This window comes from Peromyscus maniculatus, chromosome 17, assembly GCF_049852395.1.
Source record: "Peromyscus maniculatus bairdii isolate BWxNUB_F1_BW_parent chromosome 17, HU_Pman_BW_mat_3.1, whole genome shotgun sequence".
Classification (NCBI taxonomy): Eukaryota; Metazoa; Chordata; class Mammalia; order Rodentia; family Cricetidae; genus Peromyscus; species Peromyscus maniculatus.
In genome coordinates this window covers 34,057,672-34,071,413 of record NC_134868.1, presented here as the reverse complement: position 1 = coordinate 34,071,413, position 13,742 = coordinate 34,057,672, and the positions used below count along the sequence as shown (strand labels likewise).

General features: G+C 37.1%; 1 protein-coding gene across 3 annotated transcripts in view; it reads left to right on the top strand.

Moving 5' to 3' along the window:
* The window catches only part of Tusc3 (tumor suppressor candidate 3), a 174,996-nt gene that overhangs the window by 79,572 nt on the left and 81,682 nt on the right, over positions 1 to 13,742 (top strand). For all 3 annotated transcript variants that reach the window (XM_076553512.1, XM_006973967.4, XM_076553513.1), the window contains exons 3-5: positions 2,815 to 2,932; positions 7,154 to 7,294; positions 11,545 to 11,685. In XM_076553512.1, coding sequence (XP_076409627.1) covers positions 2,815 to 2,932; positions 7,154 to 7,294; positions 11,545 to 11,685 — 400 coding nt within the window. The remainder of the gene's footprint in view (positions 1 to 2,814; positions 2,933 to 7,153; positions 7,295 to 11,544; positions 11,686 to 13,742) is intronic.

The window sequence follows — 13,742 nt, the reverse complement described above, 5'->3', positions numbered from 1 at the left end:
CCAGGTCATCACTCATTCAGATTCTCTCCCAGGTGATTCTACTGTGTATGAAGTCTTCAATCAGAACCAGCCATCTGAGGATGTACAGAACTTTTAGTTGGATGTTCTGGCCATCTAGATTTCCAAGAAGAGTATGTACAAAATAGGTCCCAAGATTATATAATATTTTAGTAACCTGTGTTTTCCCAACTCTACCATCATTAGCATTTCCAAGGGTCTCCAGACCTATATCATTATGTCACTTGCCCTCAGACATGGTTGTCAGACACAGCCCAGTTGCTGGTTTACAAACTGTGGTTCAAGTCTATTTTCCCCATCTAATGTATGCAGGTATAAGCCACATTGTTTCTTATTTATGTGTTATCATTGCATGTTATTTTAAGGAGTCCTCTTTAGGTAAATAGTGTCAACCATTTCTCTGTTACTGCAGCATCTACTTAAAATGCTGAATATAAATATATTTATGTTTTAAATTCTACATTTGCTTATAAAACTGACATTATTTACATATCTCGCAATGATTTATTCATTATAATGATGAGAGTCATAAAGAGTTAGCATTTGCCAAGTAGTATACATTGCTTTAGCCCTGTTAGTGTTACTTGTTGGTGGTTTGCTCTATTGAAGATGGTACAACCCAGAGTTGATTTGTAACAAGATGGTTTGAGCTGTGATATCTCTGCTGTTACCACGTTGTCCTTTCCTCCAATCCACTGTATAGTTACGTTTTATAATAATGAAATGAACCAAGTTATTCAGTGAAACCAATCTAAATGAGAATAATTATATTATTTATAGTGGGATAGATAGACAGTTCAATGTTCTTCCTCCAGAGCCCCTAAATAGTGAAATAAATCTAAATAAATCCCAGAGCTGAGAATCTCTAATGCAGAAAATTCATTTTAAAGTATTTATGATGTAGTGATCGGGGATGAAAGTGTATTATTATTATTCATCATTACTAACAGCAAAACTTGATAAAAGTACAGGTTCTAGCCATCGGACAGTCAGTACTGCCAAGTAGAACAGCTAATGTATATCCAGTAAATCCTCCTGTGCTTTCATCGAGGGTTTCTGTCGCAGACAGTGGCATTAGCATGCATTACAAGTGTAGACTTGGAAGTGCCTTTCAAAAGAAGTGGCAGGTTTTGTACTGACTTTTGAAGGAAGAGAGGGAATTCTAAACAAAATATTTAATGCATGTTTTAAGAGTGGCCATGATATTTTCGTGAAGTAGACCAAATGTGGTATGCTTCTAGAGACATGGTGTGGGTGTGGTTGTGGTGTGGAGGATCTTGTGTGGAGGATTTTGTAATGGAATTACAGCGTGCTTATTAGAAAACTACTCTAGAAAAGTGGAATGACAGTGGAGTGCAGAACTTAAAGGCAAAGACATTCACCTTTGATTAGTTTTTTTTTTTAACACATACTCATTAAAAACTTTTGAGAGAACTAGAAATTATCTGATAGTTTGTGTTTGTATAAGAGCTTCCTCCCTAGGAAGGAAGCTTCTTGAAGTCAGGGACTTTGCATTTGTCATCTGCACATTGTTTTGCAATTCATGTGGATTTGTGGATTGAATTATGAGTCCATACATGCATATTTAAAAGAATGGTATGCCTAGATCTACTTAAACATTATGAGAAAAAGAAATACCACATCCTTATTTTAGGATGTTTCGTCATAAGCTGTTATATACACAGATGCTGAAAAATCTAAAATATGATTTTATTCTTTATTTTATTTTATAATGGTGCATTTTCTCATTATCTATAATGTATCTCATTATCACAAGAATGCCAGTCAGTTCTTAATGACTTAACATTTCCTAGGTTTGATTTTTTTTTTTTTTTTTTTGGTTTTTTTCGAGACAGGGTTTCTCTGTGTAGCTTTGCACCTTTCCTGGAGCTCACTTGGTAGCCCAGGCTGGCCTCGAACTCACAGAGATCCGCCTGCCTCTGCCTCCCGAGTGCTGGAATTAAAGGTGTGCGCCACCAATGCCCGTCTAGGTTTGATTTTTATAGCAAAATATGTTTTAACAAAAACTTGAATCATGCAATTTGTTTATATACGATCACAGTGTCATCCCTTTAATGTTATGGGTCCCATATCAGTTATTTGCAGACATTCAGCCAGAGCCTATTACTGTTACTCCCTGTGTTTCTTAGGATTTGATGGCCCCATGTGTCTATTATATTATTCATACACTAAATTGATCTTTTAAGTTTCTTGCTGTGAAATGTAAAGATTCAGCTCATCTTATCATTAGAATAGTTATGGTCTTTAAGTTCTATTTGATGAACACTAACAATACAAATAACATCATTCTGTTTCTTGTCCCTTAAATATAGATGATGTTGCCAGAGTATCTGATTTCTGTATAACAGTTGAGTGAATACCCCAATTCCTTCCCTTCGTATCCTCTACTTTGACATGTCCAGCCCTCATTAGTGTTGCCATATGTAGAAGCATTTATAGCCTATACTATAAACAGTTTAGTCTATTATCTGTATATAGATTGGTTTAAAAAAATAAAAGAAATTCAGTTGCATGCACATGAGTAAGTGGGGCTGTATTGTAGTTACACTGTTTATGAACCGTAAACTTGTAGTTTGATGTACTTATTCCCTTTAAAAAGTATTTGTTGATCTTGTTATGTTGTACAACAGTTTAGTTTGCAGTTTGTACAAGGATTAATGAGATGATAGTCCATTCAGTAATTGGTTAACTCTGCCCCAGAATTACTCATTCTGTTGATGGCTCTGTTCACTGCATACTCAAAAATGTTTTTGTTTTGCCCATTATCTGTTCCAGGCAGGCTAATGAAGAGTATCAAATCCTGGCTAATTCCTGGCGTTACTCATCTGCTTTCTGCAACAAACTGTTTTTTGGAATGGTGGACTATGATGAAGGGACTGATGTTTTTCAACAGGTAAAAACTCTATATGTTATTTTGAAATGAATAACTGAGTTGGTTATTTTTGATACACTTTTGATGGCCAGGTAAAATGCAACCCACTGAGTCAGTGAGTATAGTAAGTAGTGACAGTAAATTTTGTGATGTGGTTGAAACAGAGTTCATATTTGGAGACTGCTGATCCGTCTTTATATAGTTTTGACTTTCTATTGTAGTAAAAGCACTTTGATTTCTACTAGAGGACATGTGCTTTTTAGCATACAGTGACCATACTTGTGCATTCATCTTACTATGATATATAGTGGTTAGGTTGTATTTTACACAGGCTTATGACATTTCATATTGTATATGTGCAAACTACTTATTTTTTGTTTATGTGTTTGTTGTGTATATGCGTGTGTGTGCATATGTGGATGAGGGTATACATGTATATGTGTATGTGAAAACAAGAAGTTGACTCTGAGTGCTTTCTTTTTGCTCTCCATCTTATTTATTGTTATTTTGTGTACATGTATGCATGGTATGTGTGTTGGTGTACATGCCATACATTGCATGTCAATTTCAGAGGACAACTTTGTGAAACTGGTTTTCCGTTTTCACTGTTACACTTTTTTGAGGGGAGGGAGATTGAACTCAGGTTGCCTGGTTTATGCAGTGAGACATCTTCCTGATCCTGTTTGTTTTTGAGAAAGGGGTTTTCACTGACCCTGAGTATTGCAAATTCAGCTTGGTTAGCTGGCCAGCTGGCTCATGGCATTGACCTGTCTCTATCCCAGCCTCAGTGCTGGGGCTACAGATATGCAGTCCTGTATCCAGGTGCAAATGATCTGAGCTGACGTCCTCATACTTCTGTAACGTGCGCTTTGCCACTTAGCTCTTTGCCTGGTTACTTATTTTCTACTTCAGCAGATAGAATTTTATGTGTAAAATATTCCATATTTATCAGAAGTGTTTTCTGTCTGTTATGGCCTAGATCTCGACCAGTGTTGAAGTTATAAACCACCTGTGACCATATTTGTAAGAGAGAACATTAAAGAACTCCAGAGGATGAGTCATCAATCCAGTAGGACTGACACCTTCTTAAGAGGAAGGACTACCAGGAGGGCATGTGCTCAGAGTTAGGCCATGAGAAACCCAAGAATGAGTCGGTCTCTTGTAAGCTAGGAAGAGAAGCTTCCTCAGAAACCCAACCTCACCATTCACCTCAGTTGTGCGCTTTAAACCCCAGAAATTTCAGAAAATGAACTTACTTTAAGTGACCTGTTGTGTTACAACAGCACATAGAGACTTGTAAAGTACTCAAATGGAGATCTTCTCAGAGGACAGGCCTTGTGTTTGGGCATGAGGATGCTGGTCACCACTGGAGGTGCCGTCACAGCTGTGTCCTCATGAGCGCCTCTTTTACCATCCCTGCACCCTGAGTGTTCATACATGCTCCCGGTGAGGCCTCTCAGTGAACCAGTCCGAAACAAAATCATTGTCTCCACGATTACCACTTGTCTAGAGTAATCATCTGTTGAGCTGTAGAATAAGATAGAGTCCTGGTACACAAACACAGTTTGCATCATCCTATGTGCGGGACTTTTGGGGGAGAAATGAAAATGAACATCTACTCCCCAGTTAGGGAACTGATAACAGACCAAGATAATGAGTCTACACAAAACTTGGGAACCAGGTGTTTGTTGGGGTTGCTTAGGAGCATGTTTAAGGGTTTCCTTGTAGGCACATGAATGCCTTGCAGGGACATCCCTGATCAATGATGATACATGAAAGCTGTAAACTTAAAGCTCTTTGCATGACTTGCATGCAGTTCAACCGGCTGGACATTCTCCTGCAGACAGCTCCAGAGCCTTTCTGCCAGCAGATGCTTTCTGCTTTTATAACCTTCTGAAGGGCTCTTGGGATTCCTTTGAGTTTCAGTTCCCAGGCTTTTAAGGTTGTTTACTGCTCAGGTCTCACAAGCCTCTCTCTATTCTCTGGGAGGTATTATTTTAATTCAGAGAAGATTCCTGTATGACATATGTATACCCATGAGGCATATGCAGTGTATGTCCATTTATACATATATGAGACTTATACAATGTATTAATGGTATGTGTGTTGTGTGATATATGTTGTGGTATGTTGGAATTGGTCAGGTTTTTACCATATTATAAGAACTGGTTTTATAATTTAGTTTTATAATGAACTTGTTCAAAATTTCTATTAAGATTATTTATTAAACAGTATGGAGTTGTTTTCAAAAGAGAAGAGTTCTGAGAAATCGTGCTAGAGTGGTAATGGTGGGACATGGGCTCAGAACATCTGAGCCCACGTTATAGCTTTACCTCTTCTTAGTTGAGTGACTCGAAGACTTCACCATCTTACTGTGCTCTGTCTCTGTAGGTAGACAGGAAAAAAAAAAAACATTTGGGATGACTAGAATGAGATATTAATGCGTGAGAATGCTTAGTTGTGTTCCTGAAATATGTGTTTATTAAATAATTGCTATTGTATTAGTAATTAATAATTGTATCGGCATACATTTGCCATCCTCCTCACACTACATTATTTTTTATCTAAATTGTGCAGAAAAATAGAAAGTTAGGCTAAACAAATGAATACCAAGAAAAAAAACAGAGCAAAAATGTAATCTCCGAGTATCTTTTAGGAAAATTCAATTACCTAAATGCTGTTTTAGAATGTGCAGTGTAAGAATAACTCAGACTGGGGAGTTTAAAGTGAACCCAATGTACAGAGACGAATATAACAGTGTCAGCATATGGAGAGCTCCCTCTGTAGCTGTGGGAGGAGAGAGAGCAGCAGGAATGAAGAGGGAAACTCAGCCTTTTCTGCAGGTGTCCATCCTCCCCGTGAGGGTAGAGCTCTCCTGGCCTCATTACCTCACAAAGGTCCCACTTCTACAGTGACAGTTGAAATTTAACATGAGTGGTGTGTGTGTGCGTGTGCGTGCGTGTGTGTGTGTGTGTGTGTGTGTGTGTCTGTGTGGTATGTCTGTGTGTGTGTGTGTGTGTGTGTGTGTGTGTCTGTGTGTGTCTGTGTGTGTGTGTGTGTTGAGGGAATAAACAGAAAACAGGGCAAATAGAGACCAAGCATTCCTTGTCTACCTGGAGCATTTCAGTAATGTGGAGGTGAATAATGATCGCTAGATGGCATTCTCAGTAGCACATATGAGAAGTATTTGATACAGATATATTGCTTTGGAGAGTTCAGATTTTCTTTGCTAAGCTCTTAATGTAGTTTTGGGGGGCTATCGTTGAATACAAAGCTACAGGTAGCATTTGTTTATGGGCCAGGAGCTGGTTTGCCTTGACTGTAAACATTGTCTATCATTCTTGGCAGCCAAACTTTCGGTGATATCTTCCCCTGTTGCCCTCTGCCATCCAACAAGTTCCTTGATTTTGATTTTGATTCTCATTGAGTGAATCTCTTCACCTTTTATCTTAAGGTCTTTTTAATATAACCCCCAGATAGCAGAAATTTAATACTTTGATATTAGAGTTAGCTCTTCTGTCAAATTATTCTATTATGTTTGAACACATTTTTAATAAACACAGACTATAGCAGTGTTCTCTTTTGTATATTTTATGAGGAGACATTTTCTTTAGAAAAGTTTTCCGTGCTTTAGTTATTTTAAGACAAATTATTAAGAAGTGAAACAGAACATGACTGTACTAGGTATTTTTCTCATCTCTGATATATTTAAGCTGTTTATAACAAAGTACTTGTTTCTGTTGTTTAATAGCCATCAACTGAAAAAGAATAATCTTTGAATTTTAACAAGAAATTCGATGTACTTGTAATGTCCTTGAAAGCAGTTCCTTAACGTGCCCCCCCCCTCCACACACGCACACTTTTGCACACACACACACTTTTGCTCTGTTGCAGGAACTGCTGGAGAAGTGGAGTGATCCACGTGTGTTTGCTCTTCCAGGCATTTTGCACCATTTTAATCATAAACGTCTAGAGACACAAAGAATGAAACTAGTCAAAATACCAAACTGGGGATATGAATAGTACATTAAATGTGACAGTTAGGCAGCAAATTCAGCCATCCTGCTTCACTTAATAGTGCATCAAGATGAAGAAAAGTAGAAATTAAGCTCCAGAGAGCTTTGCAGATTTTCCTAATAAATTGTTTCTTTTAGTGATTCAGATAAAAACATAAAATGTTGGGTGAATAGTATAGAATATTGGGGTGTTGTTATAATTGGCATTTTATCACTTGCTTTACAGCTCAACATGAACTCGGCTCCCACATTCATGCATTTTCCTTCAAAAGGCAGACCCAAGAGAGCTGATACTTTTGACCTTCAACGAATTGGATTTGCAGCTGAACAGCTAGCAAAATGGATTGCAGACAGAACAGATGTTCATGTATGTTTTTATTCACTATAGTAAATATGTCTGTGTGACAGTGTGTTATGCATACACTTATGTATGTTATGTTGATTAGCTTCGTTTGCTAGACTGTTGTAATGAAGCAGCAGGGTTTTTATAGTTTATCTGTGGCTCTTTTTTTTTTTTTTTTTACTTTTCCTTGCTTAAAGAAAACTGTTTTTTCCATGCTGGGTTGAACCTTGGACTTGTGTAGTCTGAATATCTGAGTATGTATTCTGCCATTCAGCTACATTCCCAGCCCGTGAGACCTGGACTTGGCAGCTGTAACTGGTAGTTGAACTAGTACTCGATTCAGATGCATTGCTGCATAATGATTAATTGATATTGTAAACAAACACTAAAAAGTATATTAGCTAGGTACAGTATGATTTCAGGGAACACAAAATACAATGAAAATAGTTTAATATTAGCAAACAAAGAAATTCTAATTAAGAAGCAAGAAGTAAAATGGAAATAATGAATCTTTTCTATAAATAGAGAAAGATTTAGAGGTGTAGAAAACCCCTGCTACCATGTATTGTTCTTGAGACTGGCAATTGGTTTAACCATTCAACCAGCATGTATCCTATGTCTATCTTGTGCAATTTAACTTAACAGTGCCACTTTTAGGAATTGGAACTTAAGGATGATTCAGACTCTTAGCCCTGGAAAAAATTTTAACACTCCTTTTAAGTGAAAAAATTGGAAACAAATCAAATTCCCAAAAAAAGGACTTTGACATTGAACAAAAAGCATTGTTTAATAAGTAAAAATGTCAGTTAGGAAAGTAATATGGACACCCTGATCTAGGGTTTTGTTCCAACCAATATTATATGCATAGATTGAGACAGATAATTTATGGGTACTAATTTCTTTGTGGAGGGCTTATGGCTGTTTTTTCTAGTTATTTAAGCAGATATTTTAAAAGTTATTCAAACACATTGAGTTTTTACTAATATATAAACACATTTTTATGAGACAAGATATTTCACCTATACAATGTTATCACCTGTGTCATTGGCTTTAATGATACCGTGGTGAATAAATTGTTTCCTAAATTTGTTCATTAAAAAAAATCTTTTGGTTTATAATGTTTATAATGTTCTAACAATGTGTGGTCTAGTTGATGCCAGATATCAAGGATTATACTAAAGTACTCTTATTAGTTCATTACAAGAAATAATAGAGGCTTAGTGTATAAGAGCCCTTCCTGTTCTTAGACAGGACTAGAATTCAGTTCTCAATACCCATGTCAGGCAGCTAACAGTCAACTGTAACTCTAGGTCCAGTGGCCTCCTTGGGCACTTGAAACCACATTCATGAATATGTGCACTCACACACAACACACACACTAAATATTTCAAATTTGTTTAAAGATATACTGCTAATTAGAAGTGATTCTGACTTGACTACCACACTGATGCATTTAGTTCTTTAGTTGGATTAATTATAAAATACAAATTGAAGATAATTACAAATTGAAAGTGTGCTAAAAATGGAAATAGTATGACTTTTAACAATGCATCCTTTACATAGATTGATCTGTTATCGTTGTAGCAGTTATACTTGGTGATTCTTATTCTTATTCCAGTCTTCAAGTCCAGTCCCTGTGCCTTGATTATATATACAAATTCACTTTCCCCTGAAAATTATAGAAGACAAATTATACTTCTTATAAGCACAGTAAGGATAGGAGTCTGATGAGTTCACAAAGATTCATTTTTATAAAAAGTGACACTGTACATATTAGAATCCTCTCAGTTGATGTTAGTGTTTCCCATTTGTGATTCCGTTCAGTCATTCATTTAGCTGTCGTCTGTTTTCAATCTCCTTTAATCTGGAGCAGTTTTATAGCCTGTCGATCCTGTTAGATCTGATAGCTTGGATACATTAAGACAGCGTCCATAAATACCCTCCTGTTCACCAGGATTTTCTCTTAGATAAGTATTTGTTCCCAATCCTTGCCAGATTGACTTGTTGCCGCAATGGCTCCAAAATAATGACTAGATTTCTGGCTCTTTCTCAGAATTCCTTGTTAGGTTTCACCACTCCGGTGGTTGTGGGGGACCTACTATCTTTGTGTTTTAATTATGTTTATTACTGACCTACTCAGAATTTCTTTTGTAGTGATTTTTTTAGAATATTGTCCAGTAGTGTGGTTTGGTATCTCAAATATAACTTTTTTTTTTTTAAACATAAGAAGAGACTGCTACTTCTGAGACTAGTCATTGGAGGTTCTTTGCCAGACAGGGTCCAACCAGTACCATATCTTGGATGCAAGATGGACAGCTGAGATCTCCCTGTATTTAGATTGTGCATATTGAGGGAGGAAATTGTGGCCACCTTCCCTGCCCTCCTGAGGGAAAATACACATCTGAGGTCCTGAACTTTCCCTGGCTCCATCCTTTTGCCACTGAATCTCTCTCTCTTTCTCTACTTGATATCTCTCATTCCCTCTTTTCTCCTTCCCTCCCTCCCTTCCTCCCTGTCTCTTCCTCCCCGTCTCCCTGTTCCTGTCCTTCCCTCCCCTCCCTGTACCTGTCCCTTCCTTGCTCTTCCTCTCTCTCTCTCAATGTTTTCTCTCTTTCTTTTTTTATTGCTATTGTTAATTAGCTGAGTGCTAAAATTGTCTGAGATTTGACTATCTGAGTTCCCTCCCACCCTCCCTCCCCCACACATACTTTTTTCCCCAGGCTCCTGATCCCTGAGACATGGCTCCATAATTGTTTTCAAAGTTTGCTCTAATTTTCTGGTACAATAATTTTCTCTAGGCTCTTGTTTTTGCTCTGTAATCTACCTAGCATTCAGTTAACCATGTCATAGAGTATTCTGGGTCCTTTCCATAGAAAGCATTACTAGAACCAAGATCTGAAATTTATAAATCATGAATTTGTTTTAATTGTATCACTTAGTAAATATAGCTTTTATATGTTAAAGTACAATAGCATAGATGTGAGTTGACAGCCTACAGAATGGAGTAACTATTCGCAAATCATATTTTCTGAAGACCTACCCTCATATCTAGGTATTTGTGTGGCTCTTAAACTCAAAAACAAAATACCAAATCTCAATTAAAAATTAATCTGGGTAAACAGTTTATTGAAGAAAATATCCATATGGCCCATAAGTACACAGAAAAATGTTCTTCATCATTACATCACAGGCAATATAAGCCCAAACCACAATGAGATAGCACTTTATACCCAGGAGGATGTCTAGAGCCAGTATGTTGATAATTGGTGTTGGCAGAGAAGTAGAATAATTGGAGCATTACTGTACTCCTGGAGGATGTATACTGGTACTGGCACTTCAAAAACAGCCTCATCATTCTTCAGTTAAACTTGGCGCTTCTGTGTTATCTGTGAAAGAGTAATGAAAGCATAGATACCTGCAAATACATGTGAGTGGGCCCATTTCCATATGTATGCTGCAGTTGCTTATGCAAGTAAAGGTCAACTCAGGAGAATACTGGATTTACCATACACATGCTTGAGTGGGTAACTTTGTTAAACATAGCATCTGAAGTCTCTAGTTGAGATAATTTACTTGTGCCCATGTTTTACCTTACAATGTACTAGCTAGTTGAATTGATTTGTTGTGTGATCCAGAACAGCTCTGGGCTTCATGTGTAGCATTTGCATAGACTCCAGCATATGAACAAAAGGAAGAGAGTATCTCTGTACACCCAAGATGTTGACAGCGTGTATTTGATTCATTTAGAGCTCAGTAAACGTAGTGTCAAAGTTAGATGTGAAAAATAAGATGTCAGTTCTCTGAATTCTTTTGTTAAAGGTAGGAACACTATAGGTCAATTATGCTTCAGTGGATGGCCCCAACCCAGTAGTATACAGACAGCACAAAAGAGATCGACAGCACCAAGAGAGTTAATAGGTTATTGTAAAAAATCAAACCAACACTGGGGAGGCAGAGGCAGGCGGATCTCTGTGAGTTCGAGGCCAGCCTGGGCTACCAAGTGAGTCCCAGGAAAGGCGCAAAGCTACACAGAGAAACCCTGTCTCGAAAAAAACCAAAAAAAAAAAAAAAAAAAAATCAAACCAACCAACCAACCATATGGGAGGAGTTTAAGGGAAGAGTTGGGCATAAATATGATCAAAATACATTCATTGTATGTAATTCTCAAAGAAAACTATACATTAGTTAATTAAGGGGAGTGCTGACTAGGATATGACCAAAAGAGAAGAATTAGTGTTTACTCTTCACTTTTCTAATTATCTTTATTTTTGCAGATTCGCGTTTTCAGGCCACCCAACTACTCTGGCACCATTGCTTTGGCCCTGTTAGTGTCGCTTGTTGGTGGCCTGCTCTATCTAAGGAGGAACAACTTGGAGTTCATCTATAATAAGACTGGTTGGGCCATGGTGTCTCTGGTATGTTATCACACATCCTGCTGCCTCTGCTCCTTGTGAAATTGTGTCTGATAATAACAGAATGGGCCAGATTATTTTACCATAAAATAACCCAAATGACATGTTATTTTTATAAGTAAAATAGATTAAATTTATCATTCAGCTTAAGCTATGTATATGGTTTCTTCTATTTTTTACTATTAAAATATAATGATTATAGTGTGAGTCACATTCCAAATGTAAAAAGAACTGTATTGTGAACATATCTATAAGTATGGTGATAAATTATTAAGAGTTAGCAGTTTGAACTAATTGGTTAGCTAAAGAGATTTGGGTATATACTCATCCAGTGTCGTGTCCCCGCCCCCCAGCCAGCAGTTGTTCTTCTATCTCCACTGTGTGTTTGTCATACCTGTTATACAGTAGTTATATAAAAATGAAATGCCGACCTATCTGCAAGAAACCGGTGGTGGCGGTACAAACTGGTCACCACACACATACAGTGCACAGTTGTACAGGCTACTATGGAGATCAGCAGGGAGAGCTGTAGGAATACACAGGGAAGGTGCCTAGCTTGAAGAGAAGGATTATTCATTTTTTATTTCTCAGTTAATTTGAAACATATGATTGGAAAGCAGAATTTGTAACACTGGATTAATGGATTGCCTGATTTTTTTGTATATGTGTGTTTCTGCGTTCAGTAAGAATAACATATAAAGGTTAACTTGGTACTGACTCATGCACTGTTACTATGTCTTTAAAGGTTCAGTATCATATTTAAATTGATGGGGATTAGTTTAAGATACATGTAATCTTCAGAGGAATAGGTGGAAAAAAATCAGAGATATAGGTAGAAATCCAAGGTAAGGGTTGAAGTGGAAACTAATGTAATTAGTACAGAAGCAGATATGAAAACGAGGGAGAAAACCACGTGACATGTAAATAATGAGACACATAAGTTCAGTCTCGTCAGTGTATTTATTGCATCACATGTAAATGAGTTTAGAATGTAATGAAGAAGCAGAGATTGCCAGACTGGATCTAATAATTCAGTATCAAACTGGCCTAGATACTGCCACAGGAAGAACAATTTGAAGGCACTTAGTATTAGCTATATAAGCACATAAAAAGCTATTTAATAAATGGAGAAGTATGTGTGTTCAAGAGCATAAGATTTAATATTATGTATCACATTTCTTTCATATCTAAATGACAGTTATATTCCTGTAAGGCCTTTTCAGAGGAAATCAAGAAGCTGGTTCTAAAGTCCATATAGAAAAGCAAAGCCTTTGGAATATTGAGGGTAATTTTTTTAAAAGAAGAAAATCAAAGGCCTTACATTAGCTGATTGTGTCTTACCTAAAGCTATTGCAATTGGAATAGTGTGGCATTGGCCTATGGCATCATTGGAACAGGATGCTGGGGATCGAAACAATCTACACACATACATGTTCAATTCACTTTTGAACACAGGTGCTGAGTAATAAAGAAGAGAAATACAGGCTGGCACAAGTAATGCTGGAAAACACATAAGTGCAAATAATGAGTCAGTTAAACTGACCTCATATCTGTGAAATGTACTACCTGGCTTATGGTTCTGTGTATAAGAGCTTAAATGACGCTTCCAGAGATCACAGAAAATTGTTGTAGCATAAGATGAATGACTAGTTAAGTGAAAAATGATGAGTTACTCCTAAGGTTAAAACTTCCTGCTCTTTAAAAGATGCCCTGAAAAATAATCCATATTGTATAGGCCAAATGACTATATTTGGAAAGCCTATGATAAGGACCCATACTTACATGTAAAGCTCCTTGGTGGTAAGAAAACCGTGCTCTCATGTTTAACCGTAGACCGTCAGCTTCTACTTAGGATGGAATAGATGCCTACTACCATTTGCTTCACCATGACGAAACTGTAAAAGCTGGAGACTTTGTGAGACTCCTGTGTTCGGTTTTTCTACAAAGTAAATGTCAATAGACCGACCATAAAGGAGTACCCACATTCAAAATGGTGTTTAATTAGCAGTGCATTGCTAACTTTTTATTTATGGGATTGAATTTAGTGCAGATCAGAAGGG